A 20,687-nucleotide genomic window follows, 5' to 3' on the forward strand; every position below is an offset into this window, starting at 1 on the left:
GTGAGAAAAATGAGATCCAGAGAGACTAAATTATTTCCTTCACTGTCACCCACCCGATTAGAAGCAGGGTGTTTTATTTCCAAGTCTAGTGATCATTTTTCTGCCTAATACCCCCTTCTCCAATCTCACCCTAGTTATGGATCTAGAGAAGGCTTTCCTTTACCCATTACATGGGATGCCCAGATTTACTCAGCATTTTCCAGTCCAGAGCACTCTCTTTCAAAGTGTGTCTTTTAAAATATGAAAGGGGCACCTGGGTGGCTCAGTTGGTTAAGCATACAACCAAGGAACGGAATGTCTTCCCTTCAGGTCATGATCTCTTGTCTTCCCTTCAGGTCATGATCTCAGGGTCATGAGATCAAGCCCTGTGTTGGGCACTGTGCTCAGTGCAGAGTCTACTTGAAATTCTTTCCCCCTCTTTCTCCCTCCCCCTCTGCCTCTCCACTGCTCACACTCTGTCTCTCTAAAATGAATAAATACATACAGTCGTTAAATAAAACATGAAAAACAGCTGAAATCGAATTTTGAAGCTGAAAGGGGCAAAGACTACATGACAATTCAACTTAGGTTTTTTGAGTTTGAGTTATGATGATTCATGAATAGAAGGTATAGAGAGGGAAGGAGATAAGATTGGACTTCATTGAATGTTCCTTCTGTGCCAGGCAAATATAGTCAATTCCAATATTTTACCTTATCTAATAAGAAATGAGTGGGTTCAGCAAATTTATTTACCTATTATCTTTTAGAAAAGATGGTGGTTTCTAAGAAAATTGATCTCATACTTTTTTAAAGAAAGATGCCTAGTAGTACTAATGAACAAGTTTCTAAGGAGTTGAGGTATAAATTCCAAACTTACCTGACTCATTCCTATTAGAACAGCTAAAATTAAAGAAGAAAAAAAAATGGCAATACCAAGCTATGGCAAGGATATGGAACAACTGAAATCTTCACAGTTTGCTATAAAAAGTGTATAGCTACTTTGAAAACAGTTTGGCATTTCTTATAAAGCTAAATATATACTAAATATCTGACAAAGCAATCCTACTTCTAGATATTTACACAGGAGAAATGAAAGTATATGTTCACATAAAGATGTATAAGCAAATGTTTACAGCTGTTTTATTCATAATTGCCCCAAACTAGAAACAACCCAGAAGTCCATCAATTGGTGAGTGAACAAATAGTGGTACAGCCATACAATGGAATCCTATTCAACCAATAAAAAGAACTACTAATACCTGCAAAAATGTGCATATATCACAAGAGCACTATGCTAAGTGAAAAACTCCAGACAAAAAAGTCTACAAAATACATGCTTCTATTATAGGACATTCGGAAAGGGCAAAAATGTAGAGACAGACTCAGATAAGTGATTGTCAGAGGCTTGGAGTAGGCGGAAGAGATTGACTACAAAGGAGCATGATGGAAATTTCCGGTGTGATAAAAATGCTTTATATCTTGACTGAAATTGACAAAATATAAAAGTTTATCAGATTGGATGAAACAAGGGTAGACAAATAGGAAACAGAGACAACTTCCATGGTGTGTTTAAATTTTGAAGGAAAGAGAAAAGTTGCCTATCCTCTAGATTAAGCTATAACTACTAAAGAATATTTTATTTTTTTTAAGACTTTATTTATTTATTTGAGAGAGAGAGCAAGTGAGTCTGTGCAAGCAGGGAGAGGGAGAAGGAGAGGGAGAGGGAGAGAGAGAATCCCAAGCCGACTTCACACTGAGTGCAGAGCCCGACACAGGGCTCCATCTCACGACCCTGAAAACCTGTCCAAGATGCTGTTTGAGATTCTCTTTCTCTAAGATACAACAGGCAAGTTGTTTGCAGACAGTCTAGGCAAACTATTTCTTCTGTTTTATGAGAAGTTTGTTACTTTTAACATATTGATCCCAAGATTATTTAACAATTAGATATATTAAAAACAGTATAGAGAATTTCTTAAAGAATATGGTTATAATCATGTTATCTTAGAAAAAAGGGAAAGATACTGAGAAAGAAAAATGTTTACATTTGAATGTAGATAAAAGCCTTTAATCATTGGAAGTTTCTTCCCTTTTGTGTTATACTGTAATAAAACAGTAAACCAAGATGACAAAATAGAACCTAAAGCAATATGTGAGTCCAAGGAGCAAAGTCACTTAGGAGTGAATGCCACCTGCCGCCTTGGAAAAGAAGAGCCAGTGAGGATGTGGGGTCCTTCACTTCTGAGGACAGAGTGAGAAAAGGATTCTAAAACAGTTGATCTCTAGTCACAGTTGTGACTCTTCTAGTGGCACACTGCCTGTTTGGATGATGGTTTCAGATTTGACTCAATTTTTTGGCTTTCCCTGACTTTTTTCTTTGCCACAGCATCTCTCACAACTCAAGTCTGCTTCAAAACCCTGAATGTTTTACCTAATTAGGTATGTTCATCAACAGTGGATAAAGGAGTGGTAGGAAATGAGCTATTTTTACTGCTAAAACAGCCCTTCCTTGGCAACTCTGATAAGGCACTCTGGGAAGATCAAGTCCATGGTGCCTTGAACCTGCATGAAAGCAAGAGCTTTCATGGAGCCTTGTGATTCCTTGAATGATGATACACATTAGTAAAAAAGACTTGGGATCTAGACTGGAATTTGGTCTGGAGAGAGGGACTAAGCAGGAAGACTCCTCATCTCTTGTGACCTATATCATGCAAGAGACCCAGGTATTGACTGGCCAAGGAACAGGCCAACTGGATGGAAACTGCTTACCCAATTTTATGGTTTGTTACTTGCTTTGTTAATAAGGTCTTAGCAGCTGAGAAGTGTCTGATTTTTCTTTGTAATCATTTTATAAACAATGGTATTTTTGAAGGGAGCAAATGAGTTCAGCTTAAAGCACTAATCACATTCATTAATGAAGTCACACTAGAGGTCAGATATAGCTAAGAGCATTTATTACAATGTAGTATCCTGTTTAGTTCATCTATTTCTTTTGCTAGGATACAAACTCCTCAGGAATGGTAACTTATTCTTCTTTATATCTTTATTCCTCCTAACATTAGTTAGGTGCTTATAAAATGTTTTTCTATAAGAGACAAGAAATTTCACAAATGCCTACCCTGAAAATATAATTAATGAAGAATGCCATGACATAAACTTTAGCATGAGGTCAAAGCCAAGGCCAAAGGCTAAGGAGATAAAAGCCTGGCCTGATCCAACTTTGTCCCAGGAGGCCCCTTTGTTCCTCAGGGGAATCCAGGGTGTAGGTCAGCTACAGGGTGGATCTTGATCTGGTTCTCTTTAGGCTCTCTTGGGCACAGGTCAACTTTCCTAAATGATAGCATGTCCAGTACAGACTCACCCTTGGCTTTGGGCCAGTCCTGAAATGGCCTCTGGAATGAAAGTCAAGGCCATCTATTAAGTCCTCAGAAGACATGGTCTTTAAACTGCTCTAAACTATCAAACATTTTCTGTGATTACTTTAGAAGGATATTTGTTCACATATTGTTTTCAATCACTCTTTGGTCAACATTTATGCCCAGTATTTTTGTAATGGATCTAAAAATTATCCTCCAGAATTTATTTCCACTTATCTTTTGCCTATCAAAGCCATATGCCAATAAATAAAATGATCTGTGTTTCTCATTCTATTTTTACTCCACTTAAATCATCCTTTAAATTACAGTAAAAAGGTACTCTCTGTATTAATTATCTATTGCTACATAATAAATTAACCCAAAGCTTAGAGACTTCAACAATAAACATTTATTATCGACACAGTTGCTGTGGGTCAGGAAGGAACTTGGAGACAGTTTGACTAGGTAGTTAGAATTCAGAATCTCTATGAGATGCAGTCAAGATATTGACCAGAGCTGCAGTCATCTGAAGGCTTGACTGGGGCTGGAGGATGCACTTCGAAAATGGTGCATTCATATGGCTAGCAAATCAGTGCTGGCTATGAGGAGAAAGAAGTCTCAGTTTCTCATGTGGTCCTCTCCACAAGGCTTCTCCAGTTTGAATGATCCAAGATCAAGAGCAAGATGTGAACTGCAATGTCTTTTATTACCTAGCCTCAGAAGTCACACATCTTCATTTCACTTCCTCTGTATGCTAATGGACAATAGGCCAGCCATGTTTCAGTATGCAAAGGGACTCTACAAAGGCATGAATACCAGAAGAGGAAGACCACTGAGGGTCAGTCATTTGAATACTATACTCCCACATTTAAATTTTTTGCACCACAACAAAACCAAGAGCCTAAAACAAACTGTGTTCACATCTTAGTTGTGAAGTTTGAGATTTTTCAGAACCATCTCAAAGCCCTTTCTGCATGTTCTATGCACAGAGGTAATCCTTCTAGCCACTTACCTGATACATCCTAATTCTAACCTAATAAAAGGCATCTGTTTAGACATATGGCTCTTAACAGAGATCAAAGAGGGCTAATATTAAGCATTAACTTTGAGATAGATAGATAGATAGATATATACACAAGCGAATGACTCTCACTAGTATCTCATGTCACCAAAAACTTTGAAGCCCCAGTTTTAAACATTACTCATTACCAAACAAGGTTACATTAATGGTGAATGCTGCTCAAAGCTCCAGCCAGGTATGGAAAAAGGTGGTTTCTAGGTATAAAGGGAGACAGAAGTTCATCACAAGAACTAGTGGTGAACTTACTGTCTCAAGCTAATTTTTTTTCTGCAGACCTGCATCCTATACTGAACAATGGAAACCATGGGTTCTCCAAGTTTATAGAGCTATAATAAGCTAGCTAAGTTGCTCTTAACCACTTTCTTTGAATTAGTGTCTCAGTACTTGGTGTTGATTATATAAAAAGATCACTATTATTTCTCTATACACAATTAATCTCACCAGAATCAGCAGTGATAGTTGCTAAACATGCAAATTATTAGACCTACTAAATCAGAATCTTGTGTGAGTGTAGTAAGGGGTAGTGGGCATGAAGGGAGGGGATGGGGAAGGTAGGGCTCTGTATACTTAAGAGATTGACTAAGTCAGTGGTTTGCAAAAATGTGGTCCCAGGGCCAGTGGCACCAGCGGCACCTGGAAACTTGTGAGAAATGCAGATTCTCTGGGCCACTTCACCTCTGATCCACTGAGTCAGAAACTCTGGGGATGGTGTCCAGCACGCTGAGGTTTAATAAGCCCTCCAGATGATTCTGATACTCATTCAGGCTTGAAAACCACTGCTCTTAGTGATTCCTTGCTCTTCAGTATAGTCTGAGAATTATTATCCCCAGGTTTGTTAAACAGCTGTGTCTCAATAAAACAAAATTCATAGGTTTATTTTCCTATTCACATCTTCCACAACCAGAGCTTGTGGATGGATATAGGATGCAAGTACCATAAAGGAGGAAGAGTAAGTGGGAGAGAGACTTTAGTTTCAAAGCAGTTAAATGGAGGTACATGGTCTCCCCCTTAAAAAAAAAAAGGAAGAAACAAACACTCTCACAAAATAAGAAAGTGCCTAGAAAGAAATATCCCTAAAAAGATCTTGCCTTTGCTAATGCTTATCCTTTAATGCCTTTTAAATTATTTGATAATATAATTTACAGGAAGTTTATTTAGTGTTAACGCCTGTGGTCCCTTTGTGGCCTATGAAACTCTGGCCATGAAAAAGAATGTTTGAAATGGATGTTTCTGGGATACCACAAAACCTTACAGATGACATGTGAGCATGGGTTATGACGACTTTGGAAAACGCTACAGTAAATACTTGTTGTCTTAATTTTCTGACATAAGTGAAAACAGATGCTTAGAATGAATGGCCGATTAAGAACAAGTGTCATATAATGCAATTCAGCTGACAAATTTAGTGGATTATAAAATTAAATTGTGTTCTTTGTAAAGAGCTGAAAAAGGCACCTGAAAGTATTTGAAAAAGCACTGACACGTTGGTGAAAAATTGTGAAAATGAGATTTCTTGCCAAGAGCATGTGGAGAAGGAATTTTGACTAACCAGGAGTATGAAGTATTGTTACTTCCTTAAGTGACTTCTGGATATTTTTATCAGTCTTTCTGGAGATTGAGTTGTAATATCAATATTTAAAATTTGAGTTACTGTTTTCCAAAACAGGATTAAAAAAATAATCACTTGCTCCAGTGAAAGACTGTTCATAAAGATTTTTCAACTAGATGGTTCCATATAAGAGCAAAACCTAAACCACAGTAATACTGGTATGTTAATCAATCAAAAATCAGTGGTGCACCACACCAAGTTTAACCCATTTCTAGGTCTTTCATCTATTTCATATTTATTGGTTTTTGGTTAGCATCTCAAGGAGAACCAGCACAATAATGCAGCATGGCACACATGTGTAAGCACCCACACCTGAACCTGGAAACCGAATTTTATATATATTTTTTCACTAGTCATTATTACTGTAGGTCATGGTTGAAAAGGTCTAGAAGCCAATAGAATATATAAAGTTTCTGTGACAGAGAAACTGGAGTTCTTCCAGCACAAGGGTTAAAACTTGAAAAAGACATGAAAGCGGAAAAGAGGAGCCTGGAAAGAGAGAAAGATTTGGAAGGCATCTGTTGAGTATAGCAAAGCAAAGGGGGAGCCAGAGAAACAGAGACCAAAGAGGGAGACTGGCACATTGAAATGGCATTAAATGCCTGCAACTGTGATCCAGTTGCCAATTTGGGGATCTCATTTTATGGGGACATTTGAGACAAAAACTCGGGTTTCAAGGAACTGTTGGCTACCAGTGAAATGAAGAGAAACATGGTTATGAACTTAACCTCTAACTCAACGAGCCCCTGCAAAACAGCAAAGTTTTCTTCAAGTTCTTCAAAACATTAAACCCCAACAACTACAAAGGAACAAAAATCCAGGAATAAATAGAAAAGTGACCTTACAAAATACCACCGTGGTATCTGGCTTTTATCATGCATTGGTTGTTGCCATAATTCAAGAGATGTAATAACTTAGGCCTTCTTTAAAACCATTTAAGAATGAACTGTGGTGTTAATATACAGTTATGGTTTGTCCAACCTGATAGGCACAGAGTTTATCAGATGAATGTAAATCTGTGTTTTTTGCAAGCTTGCTGGTGCCAAGATAAATGAGTGGGAAACCATACTTTCAGTCGGGTGGAACATTTAGCATGACACAGAAACACCCACTGTCCCCTCAAAAAAATTATGAAGTGTGCATTGTCTTCCAAAAGGATGATTCCTGCTGTATCTGAACAAATAGAGTCAGCTGTGAGGTGAAAATGAGCGTCCAAGTGGCCAGCAGAAAAGGCTGGGGGTGGAAGCCAGCAGAATGTTCTGAGGATTCCTTTGGCGTTGACAGAGGGAGAAAGAGGAAAGGAGCGTAGTACGAGGAAAAGGGAGAGAGAAGGAGAATGAAAGGAAAGGAATATTGGGAACAAAAAAAAGAGGGCAGGAGAAAAAATCTCATTAAGTGGTTGATCAGACCAGCACAGTGCCTGAGAGTCGGCTAGACAGAGGGTAGCAGCACCCAGGGGAAATTCAAGTCACCCAGAACTGCATCCCAAGGATATGTGGGGATAAAACTGACCAAGGACCACAATCATGCTCCCAAATCTTTCACAATAAAAGGTAAATCTGCTCTGATCTGGGCCTTCCAAACCCCTGCAGAGTGTTGGACAAAGGAACAGGAGCAGGATGCTGATGACAAGAATTATGCTTAAAAAATCCACAGTGCCGTGGTGCCTCTCCTCAGGCCCTGTGTCACTGTGCAGCTGACCCACTACAGGCCCAGGCCCAGGAAACGCTGCCATCCAGCAGTGGAGGACTCTGGTAGCTCAGCATCCTTTCAGGAAGGGTCTGGGAGACCAGAGCATCCAGGCGGTCTTCCTCTAGCTGCCATGGCTAGAGGATTTTCCAAAAATGCATCTGGTCTTCACATCTCCTCTTTTCTTTTCTTTTCTTTTCTTTTTTTTTTTTTTTTAAGAGAGAGATCACACCAGAAACAGGGGGAGTGGCAGGTAGGGGGAGAAGTCCTGAGCAGGGAGCCCAAGGCAGGACTAGATTCCAGGATCCCAGGATCATGACCTGAGCCGAAGGCAGACGTTTAACTGACTGATCCCCTTCACATCCCCTCTTACTTGGGTTAAGAAAGTTACTACCAAGACAACAACAACAACAACAAACCGTTAAAGCCACCCTACTATTATTGATCAGTGGAAGCTAAAAAGAGAACTGTTGTTTTTCTTATACCCTTGCCTCAGGGAAGCAGATCTGATTTCAGCAAGGTCAGGTCACTTGACCAGGCTCGCATTTACTCCTGTACTTTGCCCACTAGCCCCTGTTGCTATTTTCCAGTATTTGCCATTTCAATTCAGGATGAAACTCCAGACTAAACCTCAATGGAATAACATGGCCAGCATCATTTCCTTCTAATTCTGGTAAAAATATGAGTAATTAGGGAATTTTTCTGTGACAACAGGATCACTGGGTGTTTGAAGAAGATGAGCCCGCAGAGGGAAGGAGGGGCTGTTCTTCAGATCATCTGATACCTTGTCCTACACTTACTACCTAGAGAGGCTTTAACTCCATCTGGGAAAGGGAAAGGAGAAGAAAACTCTGACCTGTATCCCCTGCTGGCATATCTGTAACAGGACTGAATTCCAGAGTTCTCTGCCAGCATGACATTGGCAGCTGCCCCAAACTCCTCCTTCAACGACAGAATCTGCTGCTCTCAGAAAAGGAAGGCCTGTTAGGGCTCGCATGCACACACGCGCACAGCGGACTCTCAGCAGGGCCCTTGGAAAACCAAAATGTTTTCTTATCAGTTATCAGAATGGAAAAATCAAAGAATGGCATTTAAGGAGAAAGGAAATCTTCAACTGTTTGGGCATCTTGTCGGAAGCAAAATACCCCAAGCTTTGCTAGCAAGGGTTTATTCTCCACTCAGAGAGGAGAGACCCTTTGTTTTATTAGAAATCCAGTGGAATACATTTCAAAGACGTTTCAGATTATAAGCCATCCTATGTGCTCACAAATTATCCTTAACATAAAACAGAAAGATGAGCTGGAACGTATATGGTAAACATGAACAATCACCATTTCCAAAGTTGATTTATATAACTTGGACCTTTAATCTAATAGGGAAATTCATTGTACCTTTGCTTAACTTCATTTTGCATTAACTAGGATCATGGAGTGCTTTGTTTTTCTTAATATATTACATTAATTCATTTTTGTCACATATATATCTCTGAAAGCTAGTGCATGGCAACACAATGGGATAGCATAACTCTTGCAAATTTTTGCTAAATAAGGATAAAGAATTAAGACACCAACAGTTTCACCTAGAAGAAAATTACTTTTCTGTGGCCAAATTTTAAATACAACTTTCTCAAACTCCTTGAAGGCAGGAAATGTCTTACTCATCTTTGTAATCCTAATATTGATTTTTTTAAAAATGCTAATTGAATAACAGAATGAATAAATTTAGTCCAGTCCCGAAAAACACAATCAACCGTAGTTTCTCAGATCTAGTTTCTAAGATTTTATAAAAGTAGAGATTAGCACTTATTTTCTAATAGCAAAAACAAATGTTAATCTCAATTTTAAACATTTCCTTGTTCTATGTAGTTTGAGAAGGGAGTCTCAAAAATTTTCCAAATAAGGCTTTAAAATTCTAGAACAAGCAGAAAAAAAAAATAAAAATCATCTTTGAATTGATGTTAAAACCTCAATAGCAAAATGCTTTACTTCTAACTTTTAAATTTTACTCTGCCCTCATCCAGGAAGATTTATCAAGCACTTACACATATAAATTTTCAAAACTGTAGATCGGTGGTTCTGAACTCTGGTCGTATTGGAACCACCTGAGGAATTTTTAAAACTCTTCCACCCCAGGCCAATCAAATCATAACTGAGTAGGGAAGCACAGCTCTGCTGATACTTTTGAAAACTTTCAATTACTCTAATGTGCAGCGAGGGTTACAACTATCAGGATAGATGTTACAGTATTTGTACTCAGAGCTAAATACCTTTTTTTAATTTATTTTGAGAGAGGGAGCATGAGCAGGGAGAGAAGCAGAGGGAGGGCAGCAGCAGGAGAGAATCTCAAGCAGACTCCATGCTTAGTGCAGACCTGGACATGGGGCTTGATCTCACAACCCTGAGATCATGACCTGAGCTGAAAGCAAGAGTTAGCCGCTCAACTGACCAAGCCACCCAGATGCCCCAAGAGCTAAACTTACTTTCAAAGAAAACATTGTATTGTTATATCATCAGTGAAGCTTGAACTGGATCTCAACTTTATCTAAAATTAATTTCTAATCTGACCGGCAGGTGCTTGGAATGGGTGGACTTGGTTTGGTTTTCTAATGTGTAGACTTTAGTTGTATAGTCTGTGACTAGAGAACAATAATAAACTTTCTATGAAGGCATCACATCTTTCACCTCCTTTTCAGAATTCCACAGGGAGGAACATTAGCTGACGGTGCCAAAAGAGACTAAAAACCTCAGGCTAGCTTTAATGTTCCCAAATTTCTATCAAAATCACTGGGAATACAAGTCAGGGTTTTATTAGAGCAGGGGACCTACAACACACTGTAAAATTCTCACTGTGGAAGGTTCTTGGTGGGGATCCCAAGCTAACATGAGTGGCAGAGTGAGCCCTGATTCAGTCTTCCTGCCCACAGAATTTCAACAAAGTAGACGGAAACCACGAAGTTTACCCTTCTTACCATGTACCTCCTAGTCCTTTGGGAAAATCCCAACACAAGATGAGACCGTGGGCTAGAGAAAAACACACACATAGGATACTCTAGTATTAAACATTCTACAGGGTTCTAGATATGTTAAGAATATATCCTGTGTACAACCTAAATTTTGTTTTGATTCTTAGAGCATATGGAAGAATTGTTTTATTAACAGCAAAAAGGATCTGAAAGAACCTCCTTTAGTTCATCCAGTTGTCTCCATCACATCTACTAATACAACTATACTTTCTTCCTCCAAATGCAGATTTAATTTGACCTTATAACAATCCCTCCATTTACTGGAGAAACCACCCACTGATGCTTCAGAAGCATATTTTATGGGGACTGTGTCATCAACTCAATAGGGGCTACTTTCTTAATATTTATTTATTTTGTTAAAGAAAATTTTTGCTTTGTCTTATGTTTTCTCTTTCTGTTTGAGAGATGGTGGCATCTAATTTTTACAATGAAAAACAGAGCTTCTATTTGGGAGAATTTACTTTGCATATCCCTCTACATGGGACTGACCACATATTATGTGCCACGGAGGAAATCAGCAGAGGAATCTAAGCATTGATTGGATTCTTGCATACAGAAAATTGTGTCCTCGGGGGGTGCCTGGGTGGCTCAGATGATAGGGCGTCTGCCTTCGGCTCAGGTCATGTTCCCAGGGTCCTGGGATTGAGCCCCATATCGGGCTCCCTGCTCCGCGTGAAGCCTGCTTCTCCCTCTCCCACTCCCTCTGCTTGTGTTCCCTCTCTCGCTGCCTCTTTTTCTGTCAAATAAATAAAATCTTAAAAAAAAAAGAAAGAAAATTGTGTCCTCAATATTTCTCTTAAGTCTTTGCGCTTATCTCTATTCTCAGCAATTTCCTAGAATTGACCCTAACCATGTAGGGAGACAAACTGGCAGTGTGCCTAATGGGCATCTGCCACTAAAGGCTAAATTCTATGGGAAGTGGATGGGTGCTAATGCTCAAACCAGTATATTCTCTGGAGTTAGATTTCCTATATTCATAGTTCCACTATATCACTTACTAGCTATATGACCCTAACAGCCATCGACCATTTTGTGGTGGGTAGGCTTTAAGACAACCCCCAATAATCCCTTTCTCCTGGTAGTCATTCTCTGGTGTAATCACCTTATATGACAGGAAATGAGTTGCTTCTAACCAATAGAATATGGAAAAGGTGATAGGCTTTCACTTCCATGATTAGGCTACGTAAGATTATAATTTTCATCTTGCCTGCAGATTCATCTGGGCTTGCACACTTTGATGAAGCAAGCAGCCATAATAGAAAGGCCCATGTGGCAAAGAAAACTGACGTGACCTCTGGTCAACAGCCAGTGTTCCTCAAGAAACTCAATTCTACCAACAAGCACAAGAACTTCCAACTCTCTGTTCAGCCTTCATATGAGGTCCCAGCCCTGGCCAACTCTCTGTTCAGTCTGTGAAAGACACCCAAGGAGAAGCCTCAGCTAAGCCAGACTCATTCTCCTAACCCACAGCAACCGTGAGATAATAAATGTGGGTTATTTTAAGCTGATGAGTTTGTGGTATTTTGTTAGGCATCAACAGATAACTAACAAACTCTTTAAGCTTAGTTTCTCATCTGTGGAATGGGAGAAATAATAACATATCTTTCATAGGCATGAGGACAAAATGAGATAATTTATCTAAACACTTAACATTAAACACCATGCCTGTTATAGAGTAATACGGTTGTTATCATATTCTTTTTATTTATTAAACAGGTTTTTTAAAAAATATTTATTTATTTATTTATTTGAGAGAGAAAGAGTGCATGAGTGGCGAGAGGGGCAGAGAGAGAGAGAGAGGGTAAGCAGACTCCCCGTTGAGTGTGGAGCCCAATGCAGGACTCGACCCTGAGATCACGACCTCAGCTGAAACCAAGAGTTGGATGCTTAACCGACTGAGCCACCTGGATGCCCATTATCATATTCTTTAAATGTGATTTTAACAGAATGTATGTATTGAAACCCTTATTTTTCTATTTTTAGCATGTTCCTTCTTTAGCTGATGCTATTTATTTTTACATTTTTATTTTACTATTCTAATATCTCTCACTCTGGGTATCCTATTTATATTTTTATTTTACATGTATTCTTAAATCACTTTAAGTTTATATATTTCAACATTCTTCCTTTTATAATGATAATCAGGAAACAAGCAAAAGGAAAATCTTTCTGAAGATGGTGTCCCAGTGGGTCACATCTCCTGAATGACCCTCTCTTTATTAGACAACTTACTTTTGTCTTAGACAAACTTTCTGTCAACTCACATGAACCTACAAAAACATTTTAGCTGTCTTTTCTGTGACACAGTATAGATAAATTCTTCTATTCTCAATTGTTCCCCTGTGCCCCATTACCTTGAAAGAGGGAGAGAAGCTAAGATTCCTTACTGTCTAGTGTCTCATAGTCTGATATAGCCGTCTACAAAACTAAACTAAACCAGTGAATGTATAATGAACACAGAGGAACTTTATTTTTAAACCTTGGGTTCTAAACATGATAGTCTCAGCATAAAAACAAATTATATTTAATCAATTTTTACATCCTTAATATAAGTTACTTTTATAGCAAGGGCTGGATCTCATTCAGTTCTACCTAGTAGACGCTTAAGAAACACCCTTGAATAGACAAACATTTCAATAAAACTGCCAAGAAACTGTAGACCTGTCAAAGATGTGAAAATAATTCTCCCATGGTTTTCAAACTTTTTTGGTTTCCTTTTAGCAGGGGAGCCATTGTCCCCAGTGTACCCTTCCACAGTGACACCAGCACATAAATATATATCACTTATTAAAAGCAGAGTCCTACCCACTAGGCTTCTTTGGCACTCTGCACTATTTCCCCCCCAACATCCCTACGCTAAGATTAAAGAGATCCTCTCCAGTCCCTCGCAAGTATCAATCACCTTTGGGAGAAACGGACTAGGCCACTGGAGTGATACATGAAATTTTATCAAAGTGAGATTGGGAGGTATCCATGGAGAGCGAGAGCCAGACCCCAGGTAAGTGTCTGGGAAAGTCTACAGAGCAAGACATAGGAGTCCTCCTGTCCAAAGACAGGCTTCTACTCCCTCACTGTTGTCAATTTTGGGGAGTTCAGGGCAGATAGAGACCAGGAAGACACAGTTGCATCCTGTGCAGACTTCCCAATCCTGGCTTCTTCTCTGAGTACTTTAACACCTGCTGAGCACAGGCACCTGGGGCAGGGGGTGGCCTGGGGTCTGGGCATGCAGCTGCCTCTGTTGGGAAGGCCCCTCACCTCCCAGCCCTCCTCTTGCTTGCCCCAATTCATATTTGTCTTCTAGGCCTCTACTTAAGTACTTTATCCTCTCCTAAATCTTGATCCCTCCAGGCTAGATTGGGTCGTTCTGGCTGTTCTTAAAGTTCTTTGTGCTTCACCCAAATTGGAGGATAATCTCACTCTATTGTAATTGTTTCTTTACATCCCCATCTCCTCCATTAACTGGTCAGCTTCTTGAAGACAGGTGCCAAGCTGTGCCCTCCTAGCCTCAGTGCTCTGCATATACATGGAATATGATTTGTTACTTGAATAAATTAGCATATCTTCACATAAAGCAGGGAACTGATATTACACAGAAATTAAGGGTATAGTCTTTTGCCATTTGCTGACTGTGTTACTTGGGGCAAATCACTTAAGCACTCTGAAAACAATTTTATGCTCTGGAAAACAAGAATAGTAGAATACCTGCTTAATAGGGAGCTTTGAGAATTTAGATTTTCCACATTAAAGATATTTAGCCCTGAATTACCACAGGCAATCTGAGCTCAAAAAATGTTGAGAAGAGTTATTAGTAACTACGGAGTTATTGTTATTACTACCATCCGCCCCTGTTTTCTGTCCTTGGAATCAGTGACTTCTACCCTGTCAGGTAAGAACCTGAGGCAAAAAGCCAGCAGCCTCCTCGCTCAGCCACATGCCAAGAGTCGCGCCCAAGAGCCTTATGCCTTCAGGCTATCTGATTACACTTGTATCTTGGATGTTCCTCTGTGATTTTCCTCACACGTGCCTCAGGACTGATAGCGTTAGCTAGAAATAGTAGCCTTCGCCTGCTGGCTGATCACGGTCTTCCGCACACAGGAGTTTCTGCAGAGAGGTATGTCAAGCCCCTCATGTCCCACTATGAGCTTTTGTTGGCTTCCTTCACTACGTATTGTTCTCTGTGGTTTTTATCTTAGCCTGGTATGCAATGAGGGAAGAAAAGTTCTGTGGTGCCAAGAATAAAGATTCCAAGAGGTAGCTGGAGCACAGGGGCTTTCAAAAGTGTAAAACAATGTGGTGATTCTTCTCAGGGCCTGTATGTTATGGCTTTAATTCTCTTCCTGAAAGACAAGTACAAGGCGATCTCTCCAGGAAGCTCTGTGAGGCCTTACCAACACCCAGGGAAAGCTGATCCTGAGGCAAAAGTGCAGCTTTCCACAGATAAGAGCAATGTTTGATCTTGACAATCAAACATTGGTTGATGACAGTCAGGCTGGAGTCCAGGAGATGTCTTCTCTCATTGTCTGTAGAGCAACACTCAACTCCTTTGCCCCACCTTTCTGCCAAGAACATGACACCTACATTTATTGCCCTTCAAGAGATCTGTCAGTTTGGACACAAGATCACAAATTACAGTGTACATATTTTTAAATATTGATCCATTTTTCTATGACCCAATTAACATTATATCTCATCTCATTTAATTCTAAAACACTATGAGATAATTATCATTATTCCCCTTTTGAAGATGAGAAAAATGAGGCTTAGCCAAGGTAAATGATTTGCCAAAACACATACTCATTAACTGGTAGAGAGGAGAAGAGATCCATTAGTAAGAGTTTCTAACTTTACTCTAAGCTTTTGAAAAGTAAGAAAGACTCCCAAAATCTTATTTTCTATAACAAAGTATGTGGCTAGGTATGCAAATAGGCATAAGGCAAGGGAAAAATGATATCTTATTTAACAAATAATTTTTCTTATAAATAGCCAACTATATATATATGTATATATATATATATATATCAACTACATGTGACAACTTTACAGATATATAAATATAGTAATTTGTGTATGTGTGTATAGGATATGTTCTTGGGAAAATGTGAAGATTAAGATAATGGATATGATATTTGCAGGAAAAATTGTATTCACGAGAAGGGTAGCATTCACACATACACTGCATAATGTAACTCGTAAGGTCTGGGGTAGAGAAGCCTGCTCACAGGGCAGGACATGAATTTCTGACTGGAATCCAGTCCTGGTTCCGCCATCGATGGGGGAAAGTTACTAACCCTCCTGCCTTTGGGTGTCTTCATTTGTAAAATAAATAGTTAAGCTAGGACAGTGGCTCCCAAATAGTGGCCTGTGATGAAATTTTCATTAGTTCATGGTGAAAAGAGAAAAATAAAAACAATAGACTTATTTGTATAAATTCATTTATTTTATAAATATGTTAAAATGGCTTGCTTTGATGAACAATGGGGATTTTGTTTCCTCTTTGAACATCCTCACACAATTCAAGTATGTCCTCTATAATGGAACCCTAATAGTGAAAGTATATCTGTCTTTTTACTAGTTCATAAATCAAAAGGTCTGGCAACCACTCAACCACTAATGTCCTGTCCAGCTGCAAAATCCTATCCTCTTCTTAAATCACAGATGATATAAAACTAACTCTAAAGTGGGAAGGAAAAGAATAGAAACCCCTTTTATTCCCCTCCCCACCTTGTTCTTGTTTAGCTCAGCATTTCCCCAAAGGTGTCCTGTGAAAGACAAGCCCCCAGTAAGATATTAGAGCTATTTCACTAGAGAAAGGATTCTTAGTCAAATGAGTTTGAGAAACAATGGGTTAAAAATGTTGGGCAGGTTTTTTTACTGAGTAATTCTCAGACGTTGTGAAATTCTCACATCTGTTGGGACTCCCCAAAAGACGACAAAGCACGAACACTCCTGAAGTTATGGGTGGAGAGCATATGCCTGCCCAACCCCCTTTTGAGGTCAGTACACCTATTCTAGGAACACAGTTTGAGAAAGGTGACTTCAGCTAAAAGAAATTTCCTTAGTAGCTTCCATTATAAAGAAAAACATAGCACCAGAGACAAGGGGACTGCCAATTATTTTATAATATAATTATTCTAATTTGACAGGGCTTTTTAACAACAAAGCTACAGATATTTCTTAAAATTACAAAGAAAACCTGGATGAAAATTCTTCAAATTAAAGTGCAAAGAACTAGACAAAGTTTTGTGGCCATTTTGGGCAACTTTTCTTTTAACCACAACAAATAAAGGAAAACTGTGTCAAGAGATTTGTATCCAGTGATTGCAACATGATAATTAAAGCATTTGGAATTTGCAGAAGCCTGCAGTAACAAAATTATGGCTATCATCCCTACACAGTGAATATGAGGTAAAATAAAACCATCTGTAGGTACTGAGCCTGAGAAAACCCATTTTCTCTCAAATGATGTGTCCTTGTTAAATATTTCAGCAGGAGGAACAATTAATTCTAAATGCTTGTGCCTCCTAAATGATTTACTTAAACACTTTCACCTTGATCAAGAAACAAACTTCTTAATAGAAGAAAAAGGTCTAATAGTATGTGTTTGTATTTATTTATTTGCTTGTTTGTTTATTTATTTATTTATTTCTGCATAATTATCTGATGAGAGTTAAGAAGGTTTACTCAGCCCCTTTTATTGCTTTTTACATCACCAAGCGAAATATCAACTAGCTGAATCCTCCAGCCCTCACATTCTAGATTCAAGTTTCACCACACTGAGGAGAGAACAGTTTTCACTTGGGACAAGATGATTTTGGAACAAACTATCCAAAGGGAGGACCTAGGAAGGATCTTTTGGATATTCTGACACTAACAACCTTTCTTTCTGATTCTGTGCACACCAGGTTTTTGACAAGCCTGTGGCTCTGCATTACTTCTAATATTTTCCATCATAACTGTATAGTAAGTTCAGCCTGTTTTTCATAACCCTGCTGACTACAACAGTCTGCAGCCATAAAAAGCCTTCACTGACCTGGAGTTGGCTTAGAAAGTGCCTCTGCAGACAAACAAAAAAGTACATGCAATGTTTATGTTCAAAGATAGGAGAGAGGCAAGCTCTTGTGGTGGTGCTGATAGGCGCAAAAGATTTTTAGGGTCTAAATTTAGAATGTTTAATTTTCTTTTGATGGCATTTGTAAACAAAATACCAACACTAAAATGAGAGCAATTTAGCCAGGAAAAGGGGGAGTGTCCAGTCCAGCAGATCAAACCCGCTTCCAAACTCCCCTGGAGAGAAGGGTCTACAAATTAGCACATGACCCTACCTTGGTGTGCCCTGCCTAGCGTCCCTCAACCCCCAAGTTAGCAAGTACGCGTGAGGTTTACACCATCCAAAGTTTCAGAATTAGCTTCTTTTAAACCTCAAGCCAGTACTGGTTTAGTCTCTGGGAAGGGCAATAAAAACACCAAACGAGTCTTTTTAATAGACTGCCATACCCATCTACATATGACTCAATATACAAATACAATAGTTTGAATCTATAGCATTCAAGCTACTGTGAACAGCTGTGAAACCTAAGAAGTTGGTCTTCATTTTTGCATTAAAGAGATTCAATTGAAAACTAAGTAACAGAGGGGGAAAAAAAAGTAAAAGTTTAAGCACTCCTTCACACATCTGAACTTTTGACTCTCCACAGAAGAACTGTATTCCCCTCCCCCAATCTGGTAAAGTAGATCACATTTAATATCAACATTTAAAAACTAGTATCTCTTAAAAAATTATTTTTAAAACACAAAACAGCAGAGCTACTTGCCTTTTGGCAATTTCTGTGCATTTCCCAGGGCTAGTGCAATACTTCCACAGAGAAGTAGACACCCCAAGCTGGAGAGCATGTTGTATTTGCCACCTCGCACGGGGAGTGATGCTGGTGGGCGTCCTGCAACCCTGGAACTGCATTTAAGTGGACTGTCTCCCAGTGACAGAGGCGGGCGGCTGCACTTAGCTCTGCTGTGGGCTTACTCACAGGGGGTGGAGACAAAATGACATCACACCCTTTCCCACACACACCAAAAAAAAAAAAAAAAAAAAAAAGGCACAACAGCAAAAACATACCATCACATTTCTGTCTGCTATGTTGTAACTGTCTCTTCTCTCTGTGATATAAAAATTGAAATTTTGGTCAATCTATATTTGTGAAAGAAAAAGTATTTAGGCAATTCTTAACCATTCGATTTACTCCTTTTAAAAATCCAGAAAAGGCATACCCCAAACCATCGGAACAGAGTAAGACCTTATTAAGAAGGAAACTGTTTTTAATTATCTAGTAAAACAATCCAATTCTTCTTTTAAATGGGAGTAAACTCGTAAAAGTACACTTTGAGCCATTCCGAAGTTCCAATATCATGAGAAACTTTAAAGAGTAAGTCATTTTACATAGCAACTCATTATACATAACAGGCATATATATATAAGCGTATATACACACACAGATACATACATACATATATTCTAGAGATCTGGATGTAGAAATGGAGAAATCGCTATTATTAATTGATCCCCAGCTCTGGGCTGGGCTCTGGAATAGTGCCCTTACCTATATGATTGCATTTTAATCTTCACAGCAGCCATAAAGGAGATACAGCATTATTCCCATTTTACCAGTGAGAAAAACTGAGGCTCAGAGAGGTAAAGTCTCCTGGCCACACTAGGGTATTCTGATGGTTAATCATTTGGGTGGGCTCTGGAATAGAACTGACTGCAGTTTAAATCTGGATGCTCTGGGCGCCTGGATGGCTCAGTCGTTAAGCGTCTGCCTTCTGCTCAGGTCATGATCCCAGGGTCCTGGGATTGAGTCCCACATCGGGCTCCCTGCTCGGCGGAAAGCCTGCTTCTTCCTTTCCCATTCCCCCTGCTTGTGTTTCCTCTCTCGCTGTGTCTCTCTCTGTCAAATAAATAAATAAAATCTTTAAAAAAAAAAATAAATCTGGATGCTCTGTGACTTTGAGCAAATTTCTCCATCTACCTCTCATCAACATTGTGTAAATTCAAGGGCTTGCTCCTTGCGAGGCACTGATCTGATTAATTCACATTTATTAACCCATTTCTTCCCCAAAATAATCTAGCAGGCATGGTCATCACCCACATTTTCCAGATGGAGAAACGGGGCATAGAGAGGTTAAGTGAAAGGCTTGAGGTCACAGTGCTCATCAGCAACTGAGCTGGCATTTTAATCTGGCAATTTAACTCCAGAGCCTCCACTCTTAACTGCTAAACTTTCCATTCTAAACCAGAGATGATAGTACCAATTTCATAAATTTGCTAGCAGGAAGGACTTTGGGACAGTACTTACCATAGCACCTGGCATACAGAAAGCATTTAATAAAGGCCAGATACTGAAAACAACAATCATGATAATAACAAACCCCCAATTAAGGAGAACTATGATTCTAACTGCACTTGTCTGTCTCTAAAGCCCACACAGGTCCTCTCTCCCTCTCCCACAATCTAGACACACTACGGGAATGACTGGGTTAATAAAGTACTTGAAATGTCATCCAAACATTTACATTGACTCTGAAAATAGCTCGTTTCATGGGTTTGCTGTAGCTGAACCATAACACTAAGTGGGAAGTGGTATGCTGGTCTAAAAAAATTCTAGTCAAAAAAGTTACCAAAAGAAAAATTGAAGAGACAGCCCCATCTTCCAAAAAAAGCGTGAGAAGGCACATTGTTAAAGTCATTTGGAGCCGGCCAGGTCTAAGCTCTCACCAGAGGAATGCTCTGGCACCGGCTACGGAAGGGATTGGGTTATTTAACAGGTCTTTTTCATCTCTAATTTTTTACTTGGCTAGGCAGCTCTCGCAAACCCAAGTTTGGACGTTCATCCAGCTGGCACGGCGGTCTCGGCTTCTATATGCCAGTGCCATCAAGTTAAGCCAGTGAGACCACTGTGCTAG

At 39.3% G+C, this 20,687-nt stretch overlaps 1 protein-coding gene across 10 annotated transcripts in view; it reads right to left on the minus strand.

Annotated features, from left to right (window-relative positions):
- ABI3BP (ABI family member 3 binding protein) overlaps positions 1-18,701 on the minus strand; it is a 238,011-nt gene extending 219,310 nt beyond the window's left edge. For all 10 annotated transcript variants that reach the window (XM_073892683.1, XM_073892688.1, XM_073892686.1 and 7 more), the window contains exon 1: positions 18,545-18,701. In XM_073892683.1, the coding sequence (XP_073748784.1) occupies positions 18,545-18,623 (79 nt within the window). In that variant the 5' untranslated portion in view covers positions 18,624-18,701. The remainder of the gene's footprint in view (positions 1-18,544) is intronic.
- Between the last annotated feature and the right edge of the window lie 1,986 nt (positions 18,702-20,687).

This window comes from Callorhinus ursinus, unplaced genomic scaffold, assembly GCF_003265705.2.
Source record: "Callorhinus ursinus isolate GAN/ISIS: 27379988/994484 unplaced genomic scaffold, GSC_fseal_2.0 scaffold1, whole genome shotgun sequence".
NCBI lineage: Eukaryota > Metazoa > Chordata > Mammalia > Carnivora > Otariidae > Callorhinus > Callorhinus ursinus.